The 23,913-nt window shown below is 41.8% G+C and overlaps 1 protein-coding gene across 1 annotated transcript; it reads left to right on the top strand.

The window, feature by feature from the left end:
- Positions 1-3,028: 3,028 nt before the first annotated feature.
- On the top strand, positions 3,029-23,851 carry LOC311257926 (hexokinase-1). The gene is made up of 21 exons (XM_084353892.1): positions 3,029-3,368; positions 11,051-11,213; positions 13,796-13,944; positions 14,044-14,163; positions 14,284-14,379; positions 14,534-14,633; positions 14,841-15,024; positions 15,204-15,359; positions 15,488-15,575; positions 15,836-15,981; positions 16,261-16,453; positions 16,631-16,742; positions 16,932-17,080; positions 18,440-18,559; positions 18,799-18,894; positions 18,993-19,092; positions 19,171-19,354; positions 19,482-19,637; positions 19,733-19,820; positions 20,418-20,563; positions 22,013-23,851. The coding sequence occupies exons 1-21, from the start codon at positions 3,306-3,308 to the stop codon at positions 22,158-22,160; spliced, it is 2,757 nt and encodes a 918-aa protein (XP_084210018.1). The 5' UTR covers positions 3,029-3,305; the 3' UTR covers positions 22,161-23,851.
- The last annotated feature ends 62 nt before the right edge of the window (positions 23,852-23,913 follow it).

Raw genomic sequence — 23,913 nt, forward strand, 5'->3', positions numbered from 1 at the left:
TAATAATCTGGGGGAGCTAACACTGCTGGGATTATCTGTAATAGTGCAACTGCTGGTTCAATGGTGGAGATGTAGCATAAGCTTGTTGTGATACTGATACAGAGCACGTGTGTAGGCAACTTGAACTATAGAGTTTAAAAATGTCATGCTGTTGAGATCCATTGTACTTGTTGGCAGTTAGTTGTGTGTAGCCTACTCTGTTGTGCCAGTGGTTAAATTAGCCTGCAGCAGCAGCAGGGTGGCTAATGATAGCTTGTATATATTGATTTGTGGTATCAATTTAGCTGCCAGTCAGCAGCTAACAATGTGGTCACTTTCCTATGATCTTTACAATGGGAGACATGCTAACAGGTGGCTAATTGTTATAGCCCTATAATTTAGACGGACTAAAGAGCTGCTGGCCAAGTCAGATTGACATGAGCTGTGCTGGATATTGTTATCTTGATGGTACAGTAAAGCAATATGCACATGTTCCTTAGACAAACACCAGAACTTACTGATAAAATTAAAACTTTAATGAAGGGACTGTAGCAAAACTGTTCCAATAACAGGATTGAAAGTAGACTTCTTGGACTCCAGGGACCTAATTCGTCCTTTCAAAGGAGTAATTTATAAGATGCTGCCAGAACTTTACTTGAAATCATTTAAAAAATGAATTAACATTTTTAAGTGACTGTAAAAAACTGTATTGACACTATGTCAAAGACATCCACAGACTGATGCTAGCAGGCTAACCAGCTAGCCCCGGCCTGTCCTGTCCAATACCACTTTGTACTTCGGGAGGCGACAGCTGCCTGTAGTTTCAGTTGGGAGTATACAAGCCACCGCTTGATTATTAAGTTTCACTAGCCCTTAGCATTTAGTGTACAACATGTCAAGAAAGTCAATATTCTTACACCAGTTTTCCTTATCAAACAGAAAAACAACTGTACACCTTCTTCTCTTTTACCTTTTCAGCTAATAGAGCCACTTAGCTGCACGGCTAACTGAGCTAACTAGCTCAAAAACAGTGGGTGGGTGATGAACTGAAGAGATGTGATGTTTTTCTATTTTACTGTGGATAAGTGAGCAATTATAGATGACATGATCTTTTTTTATTTGTTTATTTTCAGTTAGGATACAATTTCATAAAGGAAACTCTGTTAACGCTCTTAAACATCAGCCTCAATAGACCCACTGTCAATGCACACAAAACAGTTTGTGTTTTGTTGTACAGCAGAACAAATCTCAGTGCTGCTCGCTGCACACATGATCACAACATGTCCGGGCAGGCTGGCAGGGACGATGTCGAATGGCACCCTCAGGAAGGAAGAAATCACAAGCAGGAGAGGCAGATGGGTGCAATGATACAGTTACAGATACAGTGAAAAATCTGAACTCCATTAATTAATTAAAACACCACAGATGGTGTTGGTTGGGTTTAGTTTTGTCTCTGCTACTCACTTTGCCGCACTGCTGCCTTTTAGATAAGGTATTAAGGTGGAATTAACCTCCCAGGCCACATATTGAGTGTATGAAGGATTACAGCCTCTCTGTGACTGTGGTTGTTCTCTGGAGAGGCCAGACAACACACAGCTGCTGTTGTTGTGATGATGATGTCACGTCTGACTGAAAGGACAGAGGAGAGAGTGGCCGTCTGATGGATTGACTCTCAGGGTGGTGGAGAAAGTGAGTGAGTGAGTGAGTGGTTTTCTTTCCAACTGAATTACATAAAGGCAGGTGGAGTGGAAGAGGTAAAAAGACAAATGAAGTGCAGTCGGAGCATCTGTGCACTCATCTCTGTTGCAAACATCTGAGCTCTCAGTCACACAGACCCACACGGAGTCTCGCCCGCAGGTCATATATTTTTAATTAGCACACCTGAGGTCCTCAAAGACAGAAGCCTTTTGAGGGTGCAACACACCCTTAAATATTACAAAGCATTATGAGTATTATTCACTCCTAATTGTTTATATTTTCCATGATTGTTGATGTTTACCTGTCAAAACACAAGTGTACACCCATAAAGACATAAACGTGTTCTATAAATGACATCAGGTACAAAACTGTGATAAATAACTGAATCATCCATTGCCGACCGACAAGGGCACTAAAAAAATAATATATGTGTGATTGTCTGAGCAACAGTCCAAAATCCAAATATACTGAACTGGTGGACCCTTGAGTCACCTAAAACATCATATAAGTGAAACAGGTATGCTACAACAAATGTCATGTATTTAATCAGTTTGACTATTGTTTAGACTGCCATCTACCGACTAAATTTAACAACAGGTTTAACGACGATGAGATGGAAGTGGCTTACCACAACAAAAAATTTCCCCGGAGAAACTTGAACTTGATATGAACCTGATATGCCTTGTGAGTCATGTGGCCAGCTTGCGTGACGTAAGAAAAAAAGAATCACCCCCATATTTTTAACTTTTATTCACGTGTATATATATATATATATTGACAATCATGACAATCATGGTGCATTGGTTCACATGTATAAAACTATCAGACATTCACATGCAGTTTGAATTAAAACACATGCTGCCCCACACAACGAAAGTCCCTTAAAGAAGGAGCTTCTACATCTCTGCCCAAAAGAAGCACACGCCTGCATGTTTCCCTCCCCTTCCTCTTCTTTTAAGCTAAAAACACTATTCAATGGAAGCAAGAGAGTGCTTTAACTATTACGACTGTGTGAGTCACTTTCTTACTCATGACTGGTGTCAAACTTTACAGCTTCCTTGAAACAGTAAAACCCAAATTCCCTCCTCTCCTTACATTTCTCTCTCTCTCTCCGTCCTCTGTAATTAGGCGGGTGCCCCTCTCCCTCTTTTTTACCTCCTCCATCACTGAGTGTGCCTCCAAGGCGTAAGCAGACCAGCCAATGGCAGAAAAGAGGATGTGGCATTCACCCCCCCTCCTCAATGGCCACTCACACCCTGTAACCAATGAGCTCAGAGAGTGGGCAGGGCTCATGTTCTGCCTCCTGCAGCTAAACTTGCTGTCTCACTCATGCTTCCTGGCTTCACTCACATGCTCAGAGAGGGAAGAGCCATAGAGTCTTAGAAGCAGCTCTGTCTATTTTAAACCTCACCAGATTGGATTCAGGATATTTTTATATCTCTTGCGGCGTGTGACAGATCGCATGTACATAGTAGAGTCAGAGCAGAGTGTGATATCTTTTTTTTTTATACCATTTTATTGTGGATTTTTCTCCATCTGTAGTTGAGCGTGCGTGACACAGAGACAGAGAAGTGTGTGTGTGTTTGAGTGAGTCTGTATGTGTGTGTGAAAGAGAAAAAAGGACCAGGATGATTGCGGCCCAGCTATTAGCATATTTCTTCACTGAACTCAAGGATGACCAGGTTAAAAAGGTGAGTTGTTTCTGTTTCTTTTGCCCCTATTTTTTAAGATGTTTGTTCGTACAAGTGAGAGAGACTGATGTGGAGACAAAGCAGAGGCTGAGAAGAGAAAAGATGACAGTGGAGGAGAGCATGTGTTTGTAGAGGTCATTGAGTTTATACTAGTTTATACATACTATCATCATCACCATAACTTTGCTGTGAGACAGAAGTTTTCCTGTACAGCACATGTTATGTGACACATCTCTTTCAGGAAGTAGACAGAGTGCAGGTTTAGAGAGGTGTAAGAAAGATCTGTTCATTTCCTGATCACGCAAATGTGTTTTTATAGTAAGTTTAGTGAGACGTGACAAACGGCACAGGGGTGTGTTTACGTAGTAAGATGTCAGAGACATGACACACGGGTGTGTGGTTGGTGCCATGATGCAAGTTTTGAGAGGTGTGGCGAAGAGGAGGATAGAGGAAGTAAGAGGCAATAATGAAAGGACAGAGGGGCGAGGAGCTAACACTTGACATGAGAGAGCAGAGTTTTTTTTAGTGGTCACCGACTTTCTTTTATGTCCTCGTTAAAATTACACTTTCATGTCTCTCGCACGACAACACATTAAAAACAGGAAGAAGAGGTGAGAGGGATGCGACAGATCCTAACCACTGCCAGAATAATGTCGGCAATGTATGTTTCTGCAATCCAGGGATATGTTAGGACTTTACCTTCACATGTTGAAACTTGAATCTCTTTATGTTCAGTTTTCAATTGCATGCTATATACAATGCTGTGCTCATGGTCTGCTTTGCTCTGTGCTTAAGTTTAGGCATGGCAGTTGTCTCATCACCATCCCCCTTCTTCTCCTAACATCGGCTAATATACATATAATCCAAACGTGATATGAAACTTATTGTAGAAATGTTTGTATGATATGTGTAAAACATACTAATTTAACATAACCGTGGATCCAACACTTCATTCAGGTCTTTTGTCCGGCAGATCCTTTGACACCTTGATAACCCCAGGAATATGTTGTCTTAATTTCTTTCCCATACAGGGAAGAATCAACGATAAAAAGTGGCAACGTACATGGTGTATCCCCCTCATCTCTATATCTGCCCCTACACAACATCCATATGATTTGTGTCTTGTTAAAAGTCTGTCCTCTTTGGCATTAGCGTGTGTTTAAGCTGAAAGAAGGAGGAAGTAATTGATACGAGTGCAATTGAGGAAAAAAAAACCCTGAAGCTGCTCCTTGTAGCGTCTTTTAAGTGAGTTTTAAACCATGCTTGAAGATCAAGATGTTTCGGTGAAAGAAGAGAGGAGTGACTGGAGGAGAACACCATGAATGTGTGTCTTTCATAATTTCTCAGCTATGCAGCCCCGCTGTAGAAAACTCACTGGACCAGTCTGAGTAGCCCTTAGAGCGGCTTGTGTGTGTGTTTTAAAGAAACTTTTCCAGTCAGTCAGACCCCAACAGCTCCCAGTACTTCCTGATTGAGTTTGCCTTAAAATAATGTTGCCAGGCAACAAACAACATCCCGTAAACTAATATAGTCCCACAAGATTAAACTGATTCATAGGAACTTGAAATAGACCCATTTTTTTCATGTGTTTAACGGTTCACATGTGGCTCAGGTTCCCTTTAAGGTCGCTCCCTGATGATGTCACACGTCATCTCTGCAGACTCTGCATTAAAACACTGGTCTTTTTCCTGTTCAACTGGAAAAAGTTCACAGCTATCACGCTTCCTTCCCCTTTTTACCTCTCTCGCTTTCTAAGCTAAGTTAAATCGAGCAGTCTTTAATCACAATACACAAAGCTGTCTTCCTCCCCAGGTGTGCCTGGTGAGCCGAAGTCAAGTCTGTAAAAGTAAAAGACATTTCTCAGCAGCCAGGATCGGATGTAATACAGCACACCTCCCTCCCTCTTTACTCCTGCTCTCTTCCTCTCCCTGCCTCCCTAAAATAGGCCAGCTTTGAACCATGTGACCATAGGTGACAGGAGGAGAAGGCTTACACACAGATACACCCACACACGCATACTGTACACTATGCCAGGTGTGTAGCTGTAGTGTAGCTTTTCAAAGAGCAGTGTTAGTCTTGGCCCTCTGCACAGCTTCTCTTGTAGTGAAATTGTGCAACCTACAGCGCAGGATTACGCAACCAGAAGTGAAAGTATCCAAATAATCTCATCACTTGTGTGTTTTCAGATGAGCTTTGTGTCCCCGCAATCGTCAAAGAGCTTCAATCAGCGGAGTGCATCTCCGCTTCACTCAATCCACTGCAGTGTCCTTGACTGTACTCTTTGATACACTGAGGGCTGTTAGCGGGCATCCAAAGCAGCATTTCAGTGTGTGTGTGTGTGTGTGTGGAAGAAGGGAAGGTGCAGGAGAGGGCAGCGTTGAGGACAGTATTTTTCCACATGGTGGGTGTCTGTGTGTGTGCACAACATCGTGCACATGTCCGTACACAATGGAGTCAGGTTTCAGTGCTTCCCTCGAATCACCTCGCTGTGACAAGGAGAACGAGGCATTGTTGAGAGGAATGCAAACAGAATGGAGAGGGAGAAGGAGAAAGGGGGAAGAAAAGGGAGGGAAGGAGAGGCAGTGTGTGTGTGTCTGTGTGTGTGTGTGGGTGTGTGTGTGTGTGAGAGAGATCTCTTCCTGTAACTTAAACCCAGCTCCAGGCGGTGTCAGAGAAAGTTGTGTGTCAGAGGTGTGTTGAGGGGAAAACATGGCCTTTTACAGACTCATGTCACTTCCACAGAAATGTCCATTGCTCAACATCGGTGGAAAAACTAGAAACTCCTTGTTCGGTCATAAAATTGACTTCTTAACTGAGAATTGGGATGATGAACCACAAACACTGCACAGCGCCCACAGTAGAGATCTTTCTCTGAGCTGTGTGAGATCAGATGATGCCCTGCTACTGTATAAAAAAAGTGCTTAGGCATGCTTTCTAGCTGCAGAGCGCTGAGTCATCGTACAGTGATGCTAATGTCTTTCCTGCAGCAGGAGCTGATTCAAGTCTTGGTTCAGAGGATTTGATGAAATGTGGACAATACCTGTTTTTAATCTCTTTTGTAACCCAGGACCAGGCTGCTCAGCTGGTGCACATTGTTATTTAAGTAGACAATGCAATTAACTGATTTGGAACATTCTTATTTAACCAGGTCATTTGAAAAACAATCAAGTTGGTTAACTCAACCGAGTACATTTGTACTGTGTATATAAGCTGGTGACACAGTCTCACAGTTATGTATGAATGGTTTTACAGTCCTATTGTAACTAGCTGTACTTTGGTGATTCGAGGAATATAACCATTTAGAGCGATGAGCAGGGAGCAGCAGCACTGGCAGGTAGCAGCAGTGTGTAGCTGTTGGCATGAGCAGAATGGGTTAGCAGCTTAAGCAGATCATCGTGTTGGATCTGTTTACATCAGCTGACGGCTAGAGTGGTGCACGTGGCCGACACTTCATTCACAGAGATAAAAACTAGGTTTAAAGAAGGTTAAACGGACTAAAGAGATCCAGAAAGCTGTGATATGTGATGTTAACGTTTGTTAGCCTGACAGATATATCGGTTGTCTGATGTTATCAGCCTATATTGGTCCATCATAGATATGTTAGACAATTTTTTTTTTTATGTCTAAATAAACAAACTCTCTTTCATACTGTTTTACTTTGATTATATATGGCGGACCCTGCCACCTTTCTAGCTTCAAACAGTGATCTGGTGGCCTTATTTTCCTCTGAGAACAGCTTGTTTATTCAGTTATGGGGGAAAAAAGAATATTTATGAGTTTGTATTATTGAATCATGAATATTAAAATTCTAAGTTTGAATTTCTTCTCCAAAAACTACATAGTGCCCCTTTAACGTCATCTTGAATGGAAGGTAGATTGAAAGGTTTGTGTTTGTGTTTTACACATTGGACAATTCAAGTTGGCATACGTCAATTTCATCAATAAAAAGTGCAACTGACTCTTTTAATGATTATTCACATACTGTAATGTTGAGATATGATGTATTGTTTGACAGGCAAAGTACTGTCGAGCCTCTCAGACAGACATTGCGGCCTGACAGAGCGGTCGGTTGCAGACTGGAGTATTGATCCTCAATGGAATCCCCAGCAGCCGATCTGTTTCACATTACAGGAATCGTTTGTTCCACTGTATCACAAATATTGATAATGGGATCTGTAGGTGTGATTTTAAATTGACAGGCAGATGTGTCAGTACAGCACTATGCCAAGTTTGGAGAAGCCTGGGATTTCCACTCCTTAAGCAGCCATCAAATTTTAATTTTACACTCTACACAAGATGAAACTGCACATATTTGTTACGCAGTAGCTCTGGCTCAACTCTGCTCTCATTTCCTCGAGTTGGCAGATGACCTGGCTCAAACAGACCACATGCAAAAACACCAACTGATGCAAAGGAGCCACCTCTGTGCATTTCTAACCTGTTTTGTGCGTCATCATGGGGGCACATCAGGACAAATCACAAAGATGTCATTGCCAAGTTGACTTTCAAATGCTCAGTAGGCAAGTCACGTCAATATCACAAAGCACACATCAAAGGGCTGTACATGAACTAAAAGAATAATGCAGCATTAGCAACATATATAAATGTATAAACTGAGAAAAACTACATATAAAACATTATAAACAAAACTATTCTAATGTTTAAAAATATATTAAAAGTAAGGTAAAATACAGCAATAGACTATATACACATACGACTCCTGTATGTACCTGGATACACGTGAAAACACCTAAAACGCACACATACATAAAAAGTGTAACATGAGTGCACAAACATAACCATGCGCACTTGAAACTAAATATAAGCTGGACAACTTTAGTTTAGTGCTGAGGAGTGACTGTTTTGTCCTTTCGTCCTTTGTCCTGCATGTGAATTTGAGTGTCCACGTGTGGTAGAAGGTGCCGAATCTCTGTGTAGAGACACCTGGCTTCTTTGTGTGTTTATGGTGTAGCCTAACCTAAATAACAGAAGCTGCATAGGTCAAATTGGAGTGTCATCAGGGCTGGGCGTTGTCAAAACACAAACAAAAGTCACTGCAGTTAAAATGTCTCTTCAAAACACAGACCAGTGTAAAATACAACTCAGGGTGTGCTGGGGACCTGTTTGTGGTGCGGTCCAGCAGCTTCCCAGTGTGAATGTATTTTCCTGAGGGCGCCTGTGTGACAAGAGCATGTGCTAATGAGCTTTCATCCTGGAGACAGACTCCACATTTAGACAGAATATAGGGAATGTAACACCTACAGGTAGCTAACAGTTGCTGCTCTCATGTACGTGACTCTCCATCCATGTTGACTCACAACTTGTTTATACTACTGCATGGTTAAACAGCAGATCAGTAATGTTTGCAGAGATTCAGAAGCCAAACTGAGCACAAAAGTCTCGTTACACTCTTTACTCACACACAACACATGGTACATGTACAATAAGGTATAAATCAGCTGATTGTAAACTTTATGTGAAAACACTGCATTAGTCCTTTTAGTGTCAGCGTTCATAAAGTATTTCTCCACTATACAATCCAATCCTCTGGCTGGCAGATGTAAATTAATTCCTGTAAATACAGTCACACCGAGCTGGAATGTTCCTGAAGCAGCAACCAAAGACTAAAGCAATTTAGGAAATACAGTTTATGTGCGACTCCTGAAACAGGAAGTTAGAATTACAATGAGTGAGTAAATTATCATGTCTCGGTACGTACAAGCATTGTTTGTGAGTGAATACTGAATCGTGTGGGCATGTGTGTGTGTGTGTGTGTGTGAACTGGGCTGATCCTGTTAGTATTTTATATATGTCTTATGTATTCTAGTAGTCTTTGTTATGAAACAGACTGATGATAATCCTGTTATGGGTTCTTCTGACAACTCGCAGAGTTAATCCCGCTCCATGTTACTGTCATTTCACAGAGCAAGTCATAACGAACAGTGGAGGAGGAAGTATTCAGATCCATGACTAAAGTAAAAGTAAAGTAAAGTAAACTAGCCACTGAAGCTGTAGTGATGTAAAACATACAATATCTCCCTTTTGAAATTCGGTGGACTAGAAGTATAAAGTGGCATTAAAAGTATGCAAGTACCTTGAATTTGTACTTGAGAATGTAAATAACTTGTGTAGATGGTTTCACCCGCTGCTGATAATGACCTTGACATTTAACCAGAGTGGCCATGATCGGCAGTGTCCTGCTCTTGGTGTGTCACAATCCTGAATTGAAGTAGGTCTTTGCTCCATCACAGTGTGTGATGCAACAATGGATTTCACCAGGATTGTTTAACTTCCTGTTCCTGAAAGGACAGACGGCAGCTCAGGCTTCTGTGTGCTTCGTCTGCAACAGTTCACACAAGGGGCAGTTTCAACAGGTAGTCTGACCAGTCAAGACATCCAGTACGTCCAGACATGCTGATGATAGCTTTAAGGCACACCTAGCTGTGCTTTATATGTGGATCTGGTAATACGCTTACCTTTATGGTGACAGTCAGTTAATTTGTCAGAGACTCAACTACTTACAGTAGCCTCATCACTGTGATACCCATCATAAAGTCAGAGGGAACACCCATCGGTGCTATATTACCTTGATAACAGCTCTGAGTGACTGTCCTGTACTTCCTGGTCACATTGTGTGTCACACTGATGATGCTGTGCTTTTGGTTAGATATTGATTGTACAATATGACCACAGTATGATGTGGTGAGTTATTTTGCAATAATAAACATTGTTATTTTGTTTTTATCTGTGACTCAGATTCTTTTCTGGGTTCGGCAGGGCAGGAAGTGGATTTAGTTATCTTATTTACCACATCATCATGCTTACGTAAAATAAAGACTGTCATCAGGAAATCCAGTAAAACTCAGTCACTACCATTATAAACTGGAAGTGAATTAGCCGGTCTCAGAGGATAGTGGTGTGTGTATATGCGCGTGTGGATGGTAAAGGGACAGTTCACTCAAAAATCAAAAACACATATTTCCCCTCTTACCTGTAGTGCTGTTTATCCATTAAGATTGTTTTGGTGCGAGTGGCTGAGTTTCGAGATATCGGCCGTAATAATGTCACCTTCTCTCAAATCTAGAGGACTAGATGGCGTGAACCTACTCTTGGCATGGCTGCGGCGACAAGCAACTGTGGTTGAGTCTGATGTCTAGATGAGAGGCAAGCTAACTAAGCTAGCTAAGCTGATGTTACAGCTCGGCCGAGGAGGACGGCATTAATGTTTTCATCTTGCGTAGCCTCTCATCCATGAGTAGATGCACGTTTCCATCCGTGCTGTAATACGGTTGGCGTGTGTAGCTAGCTAGGAAGAAAATGGTTCCTACATGAAACTGCTCACAACGAGGTCTCTATATAGTATATATTATATTGAGTAACTGAGTCATATGTTATGGAAAGAGCCATTGCTGCTGAGTTTTTCGAAGGTATTTTTTGTGCTGTGTCACCTAGTTCCATTATATCCAGTTAGGCCTAACCCTAACCTTTAGGGTTGATATCTCCAAAATTAGGCAACTCACACCAAAACAGTCTTGATGGATAAATAGCTCTACAGGTAGCAGGGGGAAAAAGTATGATGGTTTTGAGGCAAACTGTCCCTTTAAAGGCCTTTTTGTGGTCACAGATTGATGATGAATAGTTAAGATTAAGAAGATTAACACTTAACACTGCTTTATTTCCAGATCGATAAGTACCTGTACTCCATGCGTTTCTCTGATGAGACGTTACTGGACATCACGCAGCAGTTTCGGATGGAGCTGGTCAAAGGATTGGGTCGGGACACGAACCCCACCGCTGCACTGAAGATGTTGCCAACATTTGTGCGGTCGATCCCTGATGGCTCAGGTTAGTGCCTCCAAACCTTGTTGTTTCTGTGGTTGAATTTTCTGAACCCCATCGGGTCAAGCAGCGCTCTGATGAAGTCAGTACTCAAACCAGTTTGCCGGACTGTCAACAGAGGTCAGATGCTCTCTCCTCCAGGCATGTAGACTAAATCTGCTTTATCCAAATAATAAACGTACAGACACAACAGAGACAGGAAGCACTGTTTTGGAACAGAAGACAAATACCACTCATGGCTGCATAGAGTTGCATTGAAAATCTTTTACTATACACTGTATTAATACTGAGCCATGCAGTCACCAGGACAGTGTGTTGTAATGAAGAAATAGAAAAGGTCAGTTTATGTATTTTTCATGGTTGCTGGTTCCTGTCCCAGCTTTCAGAGGACAGTGAAACACCCGCTGCAGGAAGTCACTCACATTTATGGGATGTCTGCGTCTTTGGCATGTAGAAGGAAACAAGATATGACAGTAACACAGAGCGAAGACCTTTACAGACAGTTCTGGTGCTGTAAGTAAGTGCTAACTACCTCGGCTTGTGCTGTTAGATTAGCTTTAGGACCACGTGTGATGGCTGCTGATGATAATAATTGAAGTTGTTTTTCTGACTTGAGAACAACACAATCCAGACGGACAAAACCTTGCTGAGGGATGATTGTGTACTGAAGACAAACGTTTATCTTGTAAGAGACGGTTTACAAAAAGTACCATACTGTACATTTTACTTATCTGGCACCATTGCCCACCCTTGGTCACATTTATCTGAAGTTGAAATGGTGACACACTCTGCACTTAAATATTGCCGTCCCCTCTCTCTCCCCCTGTCATTATGTCATTGCCTGCCGCATGCTCTCTAATCCTGATTTACTGCAGTCGTTCTGCCCTTGTAGCGCACATGAATGTGAGTCAGAATCTGTTCACACCGTGTACGTGCTGTACTTTGGGAGGACAGTGTCCGACCACTTCAAATGAAAGACATATTTTATTACCTGTGTCAGCTGAATATTTATTGGAAGCAAAGCTCTCTCTTTCGTTCTCTCTCTCAAGTACATGCACAACACAGATCGGCACAAAATGAATCTTAAATCTACTTTAGTCTACAATGTGAGAGCTGTACCTCCAGAGACACACACACATCAGAGATCAGCACTAATCCTGTTGCCATTGACAGAGATGTCAGTGACAATGAGTCTAAATCCTAAAGGTACAAATAATTGAACACACTACAGTAGTCTGAATTAATGGATTATTAATCTGTATGGTTATAGAGGGCATTGCATCATTGCATGGCTCTCTTCTTTGTTCCCACTGACCAACAGCGAATTTAAAATGCTGTTACACTTTTTTTTTTTTAACTGATTGTGCGCGCTTGTATTTACATTCACCCGTCGGTCAGCTCTGTGGCCTTGAACTCACAGATCGGCATGAAAAAGTTGCAGCACAAAAATTACACTGCCGGGTAAATGTAAACATGTTTGTAACATTATTAAAACTTCTCTCAGAAACAACGCAACGTGCCATTTCTACTTTTTTAATCACTGTCAACAGTTGCGCTAATAATTTTAGAAAGGCCTGTTAACATTGTCTGTAAAGTAGTCTACTCCAAACTCTTTGTCCTCTGCAGCAAGAACTTTCTGATCTGTACGACATCTTGTCAGTACGTTCTAACTGTGCGGTGTAGAGTTACAGTTAGATTTGTTTGCACTGTGTTGCTAAGAGTTGCGGGGGTCTTGCCGGGTTTATGTCATCTTATCAGTACACTCTTGGAAGTCCTCGTACTAATGAGGACAGATAAGCAGAGAAGAAGCCAGTTATGATTCAAACTCAGGCAGAAAGTGTATCCACTCATGAAGATCACTTTACCAGACAAAATAACTGCTTGAACAACAGTGTAAGTTTTAATTAAACGAAGCAATGGTGTCGGTGCACCTTTATAGGTTTGCTGCTGACTTCTTAGATGTATCGTGAGTTTCATTTACCCACATAAAACCATTTCTGATAAGCCTTTGACCAGGTGATATGGCGACCATAACGTCTCTGGTGTCAATCATTAACCGATAACTATACAGGAAATTCATCTGGCAGAAATTATTTAAGCGCACACACCAGCACGCACACAAATGAAGACGCACATAATTCATGCCTATAAAATACACTTATACACTGCAATCCTTTTCGTTTCCATGCATTTATTCACTTGCTTACTGATATATTGTATTTAGATGAGTTACAAGCGATCTGAAATACACTGTCTCTTCCCCATGTTTCTTTGAGACCACACACTGTGTGACATTAGAGTACTTATCAGAGCTGTACTTGTTTGCTAAGCTAACAGAAGCAAGCCATACTTATATTGCATGTCTTCCTGTTTGGTACTGTATGTCCTGGTCCAGTCCTGTAGTAAGATGCGTGTTCCTCAGTAATGTCAAAAAGACTTTTATTATGAAGAGAACCACCCTTCTTCTATTTAATGAAGGAAATCCATCTGCTACAAATAATAATGTCAAAGTATCTAACTGCAAATTGACATTTCTACCCCTCTCCCTCTGTGCTCTTCGCGTCCTCCCACACTTCCTGCCTTGACAGAGAAGGGAGACTTCATTGCGTTGGATTTGGGAGGCAGTAACTTCAGGATCCTCCGCGTCAAAGTGAGCCATGAGAAGAAACAGACCGTTCAGATGGAGAGTCAAATCTACGACACACCGGAGGACATCATTCACGGCAGTGGAACAAGAGTAGGTTTATACTGAAACGCACGGCCACACACACGCACACACACACACACACACACACACACTCAGCTCACCCTCTCCTTCCTTCCATCTCTGCTCCAGCTGTTCGACCATGTGGCAGAGTGCCTCGGTGACTTCATGGAAAAACAGAACATCAAAGACAAGAAACTTCCAGTGGGATTTACCTTCTCCTTCCCCTGTCAGCAGACCAAGCTAGATGAGGTAAAACAAACTCGTGCATTAAAGAGGCTGGGAAATATCCTACTTCCCTTGTAAGGTTTGGTATGTAGTCGACTTCTTTGTGACACTTTTCCATCTATTGTCTTGTCTGTTTGTGCGCAGGGCTTTCTGATAACATGGACGAAGCGTTTCAAGGCAGGCGGAGTGGAGGGAATGGACGTTGTCAAGCTGCTCAACAAAGCTATAAAGAAACGAGGAGTGAGTCTTTTTCTTTCGTCTCATTTGATTCCACATGTCGGCTGCTACTTCTTCATCCTAATGCATCTGGGTTCATTCAACCTTGGATGCAGAATGGCAGAGGTGTGAGATAGCTGTCAACACACTGACACGTGTGTGCTTTCATTCATTTCAGGACTATGATGCTGACATCATGGCAGTCGTGAATGACACTGTGGGAACGATGATGACCTGTGGTTTTGATGACCAGCGCTGTGAAGTCGGCATTATCATTGGTACTATAACAATGTGAAATCAAATGGTTAAGGGAATAAATAAATTCAAGAGCGTATTTGGCTTTGTTACAACTAAATTAATCTCATACAGAAAATATACAATTTATAAAGGAATTACTGTAGTGGTCAGTTTAATGGATAAATCTATAAAGTCGAAGAGAAAAAAGATTCAACTTAAACTAAGGATGTGTGTTTCTCTGTGTTCAGGCACAGGTACCAATGCCTGCTACATGGAGGAGCTGCGTAACATCGACCTGGTGGAGGGAGACGAGGGCAGGATGTGTGTGAACACTGAGTGGGGAGCCTTCGGAGACGACGGCAGGCTGGAGGACATCAGGACAGAGTTTGACAGAGAGATAGACCGAGGATCTATCAACCCCGGCAAACAGCTGTACGTCAAACCAAAACCATCACGATCTGCCTATTTGAGCTACCTTTTTAAGTTGTGAGGGAACCACAGGATCAGCTGATGATGGGCTGTCAGTGAACTGGAAACTGTTACTTTGGATAAATATCACTATAAAATATTTTTTTCTGTGTGTTTTGTTTTTCCACCTCATCGTGTGGTAGATTTGAGAAGATGGTCAGCGGTATGTACATGGGGGAGCTGGTGCGTCTCATCCTGGTGAAGATGGCCAGAGAAGGCCTGGTGTTCGAGGGAAGGATCACCCCTGAGCTGCTCACCAAGGGAAAATTTGAGACCAAACACATCTCAGCCATAGAGAAGTAAGTCACAATGTGTTTAATTATGAATGATTTTTTTTAAAAACTGAATTAAAACTAGTTCACAGGACTCAAAACTCTATATATTTCTAGTCTATCATAGTTTCCCTGTCTCTGCCTTTCCTGTTTAGGAGTAAGGAGGGTCTGTCCAAGGCCCGAGAGATTTTAACCAGACTTGGTGTGGAGCCCTCAACTGACGACTGCATCGCTGTGCAGCATGTAAGTTGTTGGAGAAACATTATACGGTCAAAAAGTAAATTCAAGTATTGGATGCAGAACTTTGCACATGAGAAGAATATACAATTAAAATTATGGCATTTTATTTCGATGCACTTAATGCAAACATGATCATGTAAAAGTACACTGCTATGCATTTTTTTCAAAACCTATCTGAGATTTGAGGTTTTAAAGACTTTAAATTGAACAAAAAGAGCTTTGTTTGTCTTCCTTCAGCTCATGAAGTTTCTCTCGTCCTTCAGGTTTGCACCGTTGTGTCTTTCCGCTCTGCCAACCTGATAGCTGCCGCGCTGGCAGGCATCCTAATTAGGCTAAAGGAGAACAAAGGCGTGGCACGACTCCGAACCACTGTGGGCATTGATGGATCTCTATACAAGATGCACCCACAGTGAGTGACGACCGGATTAAAGTCCCCCCTCCAGTCAAAAATGTGTTTCTCTTCTTGCTCATACAGTTGGATGTTTGAGCTTCACTGTGTAAAATTATGTATGTGCAGAGTTTGACACTAGAAGGCTGTGTTCAGATTCTTTGCTGAAAGTTTCAAGTTTTAACTGAAATCTGTAATTTTGGTGCCATTTTCATGTTTCTTTCTCGCATGGAGGGAATCTTTAAAGATAACATAAAAATAAATTAAATAAAAATTTAAACTCTCTTATATCTATTTCAGGTATGCCCGTCGTCTTCACAAGGCAGTCCGTCGTCTGGTCCCGGACACTGATGTTCGGTTCCTCCTGTCAGAGAGCGGCAGTGGAAAGGGAGCAGCCATGGTGACAGCCGTGGCCTACAGACTCGCCGAACATTCACGACAAATCGCCCAAACGATGTCCGAATTCCGCCTGACGACTGAACAGCTGCTGGAGGTGAGGAAATGAAGACAGTGTTGTGTGTGTGTGTGTGTGTGTGTGTGTGTGTGTGTGTGTGTGTGTGTGTGTGTGTGTGTGTGTGTGTGTGTGTGTGTGTGTGTGTGTGTGTGTGTGTGTGTGTGTGTCCTTCTCTGTGTGTTATGTCACTACTTAACACACTCTTAACTTCTCCAGGTAAAGAAGCGAATGAGGATAGAGATCCAAAATGGCCTTTCAGAGAGCACTCAGGACTCTGCTACTGTCAAAATGCTGCCAACCTTCGTACAAAGCACTCCTGATGGCTCAGGTAACACACACACACACACACACACACACATGCAACAACAGACATATTCAAGCAGGATCTTTTGGTCCTATTTAAAACCTGTGCATACATTTCTTTAAAAAACCTTCATATTTATGAAGTATGTGTGACATGGTTACCGTTTCTATTTATCCATCTCCTTATCTGTTCTTCTGCTTGTTTTGTCTCCAGAGAACGGTGACTTCCTGGCTTTGGATTTAGGAGGAACCAACTTCAGAGTTCTGTTGGTCAAGATCCGTTCTGGCAAGCGGAGAACAGTGGAGATGCACAACAAGATCTACGCTATTCCTCTAGAAGTGATGCAGGGCACAGGAGAGGAGGTGAGACCCATCAGCTGTTTGAGCCATTCATCTTGTGATGCAGACTCAGAGGGATGGAGGAGAAACTTTTGAACCTAACCTCCTGTTACCTCAGTGGTTCTGTGAAGATTATGACAGTTAGGGAGGTCGGGATGTGACCGTGTTTGCTTAGAGGTAAGACGATGGGATAAAAGCAGAGAAAGGAGGTCGATAGGTTAGCCTTAGACGAAGAGGTGGATTGGCTGAGATTAGCATTGATTTGACAGTCTTAAAACAAAGATTTAAATTTAACTCTAATCTTGACCTAGCTAATCCTGTCTGTCACCCCTTGGCCTTTTCATCCTGTCAATGTTCAATAGAAATGGCACCATTTTATTTTGATTTCACTTACTTGGCTTTATTAGACCTCTTTTCGAGACTCTGTCCACTCTCCAACGGCACATCTTGCACCTTTATCTCTTTTTTTGTTAACATGTTAGCATAGGATCTAAACAGGAATCTGGTCTAAATACATTTTTATTGCATTTTTGTAACATAGTATTGTTTTCTAATTTGCACTACTATTTTTTTCCCCATGTATATGATAACTTGTTAAAAATATTGATTTGTTTCTTATTTATTTATTATTATTATTTATTTTTATGTTATGTTATTTTTCAGGTTTCTTATATTTGCACTAGAAATACTTTTTTTCTATTTGCACTCAAACTTTACGTTAAAGTCTTCAAAAGCCCGATAAAAAGGGTTGTTAAAAAGTAAAGCATGTTTCTACTCTGGCCACACCTCAATCAGTTATCTTCTAACATAAGTTTTCAGATGTCCAGCACAAAATATCTGCTGTGACGTAACTGATGAGGCTGTGATCTGAAGTACAGTATGCTTTAAAAGGGTTAATCCTTTCTGATCAGTGTAGCGGCACTTTTCTTACCCATACCTGTGATTCAGCGATGATTTAACCTCTTATTGGTTAACATTAAAGGATTGTTGTCAGTCTGTTATAACAACTCCTCCTGCAGACTATTGCTGGAAATATGAATTAATTTACCTGGTTTAGTAAGTGACACACACGAATAACAGATTTAACAACTTCCACCTCACTCTGTCACCAACCTGTCAAATTATATAACAGTTCTGTATAATTAAGGCTCTAAAACATGTAAATGACAAGGCTGCACCCACAGTGATGTAACACTTAATTAATGTGTTCTATAAAATCCAGTGTGAGTCCATCATGTGCCCCCACAGGGATTACTTTTTGCCTCTCTATGGTAAAACTATGTTTGCTAATATTGCCAGACACATTACTGATCTCTTGAGGCTCAAAATGTGCTGTGCTACTCGACCGTAGTCTCACATGTTGTCGTACCTTTCTTCTTCCAGTTGTTCGATCACATTGTGCAGTGTATCAGTGACTTCCTGGACTACATGGGGATGAAGAACACTCGCCTTCCTCTGGGCTTCACCTTCTCGTTCCCCTGCCGACAGACCAGTCTGGACGCTGTGAGTGCACAACTCGTCCGTCCTCTCTGATATGCTGTACTGTCTCTCACTTGGAACCGGCAGAGTTTGCAAAATGGGTCCAGAGAGATGACACGCACTTATAACCACTTGCAAGGGACCCAAATATTTACAACAACTTCTTGAGGAGCTGCTTCATGAGCCAAAAAGTAGAATTTTATGAGCCCTGACCAGTCAATGAAATACTCGCATCCTCTTCAAATGTGTCTGCATGTGTGTAGGGCATCCTGGTGACATGGACCAAGGGCTTCAAGGCGACAGACTGCGAAGGAGAGGATGTGGTGGGACTGCTGAGGGAGGCCATTAAGAGGAGAGAGGTAGGATATGAGGAGCACGTCACTCAGTTAAACATGACACTGCTGTGTGCAAAGCTGCAGACTGTGATGTTGCATCATGCTATGCGTTTCCTCTTTAGGAGTTTGACCTGGACGTAGTGGCCGTGGTGAACGATACAGTGGGAACCATGATGACCTGTGCCTATGAAGAACCCACCTGCGAGATCGGACTCATCGCCGGTTAGTTTCTTGTATATTGACTCTCTCTTGTTACAGTTTCCTGCTCGCTTTCCCTCTAACGTGTTTGTGTGATTGTAGGCACTGGCAGTAATGCATGTTACATGGAGGAGATGAGGAACATTGAGACGATCGAGGGAGACGAGGGACGGATGTGTGTCAACATGGAGTGGGGGGCTTTCGGGGACAACGGGTGCCTTGATGACATTAGGACAGAGTATGACCGCGCTGTGGATGACTTCTCCCTCAATCCGGGCAAACAAAGGTTAAAATCCTGCGCACTCACACTCTTTATTTCCGTGACTCGTATCCTTATTAATGATTTCCAGAATGTTTGTATGCGTGTTTATGTCTATTTACATGTGTATTTTGTGCTTGCATGTGTTTTACAGATATGAGAAAATGTGCAGCGGCATGTATCTTGGCGAAATTGTGCGCAACATCCTGATAGACATGACCAAGAAAGGGTTCCTGTTCAGGGGACAGATTTCGGAAACGCTGAAGACCAGAGGCATCTTCGAAACAAAGTTCCTTTCACAAATAGAGAGGTAAGAAAAGAAAAAAAATCACTGATTATTCAGCTCAAGGAGGTGACAAAGTAAGCACCACGGGTTTATTCTTTCTGTCTTTTGTCTTTCTCCAGTGATAGATTGGCTTTGCTGCAGGTGAGATCCATCCTGCAACACTTAGGCCTGGACAGCACCTGCGATGACAGTATCATAGTCAAGGAGGTAAGCTACAGAGAGATACATGTGATGTGTTTTTCAAATTTGTTCCCTGCCAAAACCTGAGCACACGAACATCCAGGCTCACGCTAAAACCCTTGCCAACACATCCAAGTCCCTTTTTGCAGCCAGATGGTGTCCGTGTAGAAAATACACTCGCTTGCCAGTTTATTTGATCCATCTTCTTTAAACAGTTGCAGTCTAATACAACAGTCAAAACCATCTTTAATGAAGGTCATAATGTTCAGCTTTATTGAAATTGTTCTGTTGATTCGACTGTTAAGCCTTATACGGACAGGTGTTTCTATTATTTTGTCCAGTCCATTTAAATCAACGTGTGCAGGTTGAATAGCAGTAACACGTCTGTGTATGATGCAATGTTAGTGGACACCGTGAAAGAACCCGAGCCTCACAATACATTATCACGCTCGTCTTGTGAAATAGGCAGACATATGTGACTGAACAAAAGTTTCCCAAAGCAGACATGATAAGTCAGATTTGTTCTCAATGCTTCTGACGTGATATGATATTTTCTGGCTCAACTGTGGCACCAACAGTTTGTTAAGTGTTGCAACAATGATAATGGTTTTCATTGTTATGCAGGTGTGTGGAGCAGTGTCACATCGTGCAGCTCAGCTGTGTGGGGCAGGAATGGCGGCCGTGGTCGATAAGATCAGAGAGAACCGAGGACTGGACCATCTGAACATCACTGTAGGGGTGGACGGGACTCTCTACAAACTGCATCCACAGTGAGTTGAAGTTATCAGTAGCTGACTGTATAAACAGTTTACTGTCCACTGGACACCTAATAAACAAAGATGAGATGACAAAGCTATTCTGTCATGCAGGTCATTGCCTAGTCTTGGCACATAAAGGACTTGTTTTGTGTTGTAGTACAGCTAATGACGCATTCACTTTAATTACATGACAACTCTATTCAATTAATGTCAACACTGTGATGGAAGCACAATACAGAAGACAAGCCAATACACACAGCGGCAGGCTCAACCAGCTGTGGACAAGAATGATGAGGAGAACCTCACCCTGTTAGAGCTCAACAAACTAGCATCCTTATTTGCTACTTTTAACATTTTTCATGCCATTTTTATTTATCAACCGTCTAAGATTGATTAACTCGGAGTGTTGATGCTGTGCCTCGTAACACAGAAAGGACTCTCTGAAGTATATATTAGATTTTGACTTTGATAAAGTGTGACAAAGAGTAAAATTCCCCCAAATTTCTGTATCTCTGAACTATCTCTTTAACCGATCACACACATTTAGGCTATTCAATTCGATCTCCTTATGCAAAATGGAGTGACGAAATACTTTTCACTTCCGTTCACTGAGCGTCTCTTGAGACTAGTTGGAGTCTCCCTGTGTAGGCCGACCTCCCACTTTTAAAACCTCGATCTGAACACATTTGGGAGAATATGACGACAATACTCGTCTGAATCAAAAACAAATCTGAGTGTGTGTGAAAGGAGGGGAGCTGGTTTTCTTCCATGATCAGTGATATATTGTGTTATGTAAGTCCTAACAGTGTGATATGAATTTACACCCAAACTCTGCAGTCCTTCTTTGTTCCTTATATTTACAAGATGAAGCTGAAGCTAAATGCAACAAGTTCTGCTCTGAGCTGCTGATCACCAGTCTAATACACTAATTTAATTTCTTATTATTAGTTAGGCTATGAGTAAATGTTCAGAAACCATTTCGTGTTAGATAATCCTAAAAATAACAGTGACTTGACTTTTATTATCACTGATCATAAATGGGTTAAGGCTCATGCATTCATGCATGCAGAACATGTTGAGTCATGTTTGATAGCAGCATATTATGTACAGGATGTGGTGATACAAGAAAAGTACTTGAGTATAAATGAAATCTCTCGCTCTACTTATCATGTTTGTTTTAGCACTTGTCATAGCCAAATTGCCCGGTTCTGTCCTTTCACCATGACTGGCAATATTGCTCATGCTAAGTTAACATAATCAGAAGAGCCTGTGCATTATTCATATAGCTCCTACTGGCTCTGTGACACCTACATACACAAATTGTGGTTTGACTTGTTGAACCTGTAACCACCAGTATCACTCACTGTAGTTTTAGAGGCCGTTCCTCACTGTTTTTCTATTTGGCCCAATCTTTGCCACTTCACTCGTTAACATGATGTCAAATGTTTTGTCTCTGTCCAGTTTCTCCGGGATCATGCACCAGACAGTAACTGAACTGGCTCCTCAGTGTAACGTCAACTTCCTGCTGTCAGAGGACGGCAGTGGTAAAGGAGCGGCACTCATCACAGCTGTGGGCTGCCGGCTGAGGCAGGAGCTGAACAGTAAATAGAAAAGATCTCTCCTCCACTTCTGTAGGTTCCCCTCCCCTCTGTTCTTCCCCCTTTGTCTCCATTCCTCCTGAATCAAACCAATCCAGTCGACGTATCACGCTCCAGTAGCTGCTTTAGTCTGTCTCCATGACAGAGAGAGGGGGATAGCTTTTCTCTGCTGTAGCAGAGAGTCAGGCACTATGTTGTAGTTAGAATATGTTTGATTAACAAATGTAACAATGCCCAGACTCTTAAGGGTTTTGTGGTTTCTGAGGTTAAACTTATCGTAGAGATGAAACGTGCACATTCACCTCCTGTAAGTATGTGCAGGGCAGAAAATGAGTAACGGTGTAACGGTCCCATGAGCTGAACATCATCGCCATCTGGAGGATCCCTCTGATTACTGCTGTGTGTTACAGTGTAACAGGTGCAAGATGTTCAGATGATGCAGGGCTATAAAAACACTGTTTCAAACCAAAGTCACCAAAGTGTGTCTGCTGTCTGCTGTAGGTTGCTGACTGTCTGTACAACAAGACGTAAAAGGGATACGAGGTGATGTATAAATGTGTGATGACATGAAAGGGAAATATTTTCTTCTTTAAAGTTTTTAATATCTTACCCAGATATAATACAATATGTTATACATACATTGTTGCTATTTATTTTATTTTTATATTGGGAGATGTTGAAAAATGTTACTGCTGCAATAACGAGGCACAAAGAGGAAGCCATCGATGAAGAAGTCCCCTCAGACGGTGTCTGTCCTGTTTTATAAAGCAGGATTCAATGAACCATGTCGGGGCAGAAACCTGACAGATGAGGGACTTCTACCATGCTTGATCTGCAGGGAAAGCCATGCCCGTGCTTACTGAATGTGCTCCAATTTATGACAACAATCCTATTCTACTCTAATGTACTCTACTGTAAAATATGTCCAAAGAGCACTTGTATTTTACTAAGTAGAAAGCCTGTTGTTGGTACTGATCACGGTTGTTTTTGTCTTAAGAAGTGCTGGCTATCTTCATCATCATAATGAGACTCTCCAGTTACTTATGAAACATGAATGTGGTGCTAACATGGATGCCAGTGGAACAACAATGGCCAAAATGTGTTTAAGAAGAAAATGACTGTAGCTGAAGCTTTAAGGTTTTTCTTGATACTCACTCACTGTGCTAAATATGCTCCTTAAGGCTCAGGAGGGTGTTTAAGTGAACTACTGTATGGCTCATTCAAGTAACACAAATCATGCATCATGATTTCAATTAATGATACTCACCGAAAGACTGATGGATGTGTTCACTGGCATTTTATCATTAAAGAGGCTGGCCTTTGTTTTTTTAAATCCTAGACCATAAAAAGACAAAAGTATTTAAAGTCATTGTCAGTTGGCATTTGTTGTCCGAGGATGGATCATTGAGATTATGAAATACGTTTTACTGCCATCTTTGTTAACCACAGTTAAAGTACTGGCTTGTGGGGACAGATTAGCACAACCTGAAGCTAAACTGCCACAAGCACAAGGGTCAGCCTCTTCACCAGGTCCAAAGACAACCTGATTTTTAAATTGTTCAACAAAGTAGTGATTCTGAATGCCAGCTTCACATCACACAGACACTTTAATCTATTTGTTTCTGATCACCAAACCCAGACTGTATCTGTCCAACACTGTCAATCAATCAGTCACTAAATAAAGACAAACCTGACGATCTCATATTGTTGTTTTTTGACGTATAGATTCTGTTCATCTGTGTTGTCAGTGACCAATAAGTTGAA

Source organism: Pagrus pagrus, assembly GCF_965226575.1.
Source record: "Pagrus pagrus genome assembly, chromosome: 1".
Lineage (NCBI taxonomy): Eukaryota > Metazoa > Chordata > Actinopteri > Spariformes > Sparidae > Pagrus > Pagrus pagrus.

Bases quoted from the DNA above. Each gene is read 5' to 3' on its own strand.
- LOC311257926 (XM_084353892.1), top strand. From the start codon at position 3,306: ATGATTGCGGCCCAGCTATTAGCATATTTCTTCACTGAACTCAAGGAT. The intron at 11,214-13,795 runs GTTAGTGCCTCC...CTGCCTTGACAG, and splicing joins GTCGATCCCTGATGGCTCAG to AGAAGGGAGACTTCATTGCG. The intron at 18,560-18,798 runs GTGAGTGCACAA...GCATGTGTGTAG, and splicing joins GACAGACCAGTCTGGACGCT to GGCATCCTGGTGACATGGAC.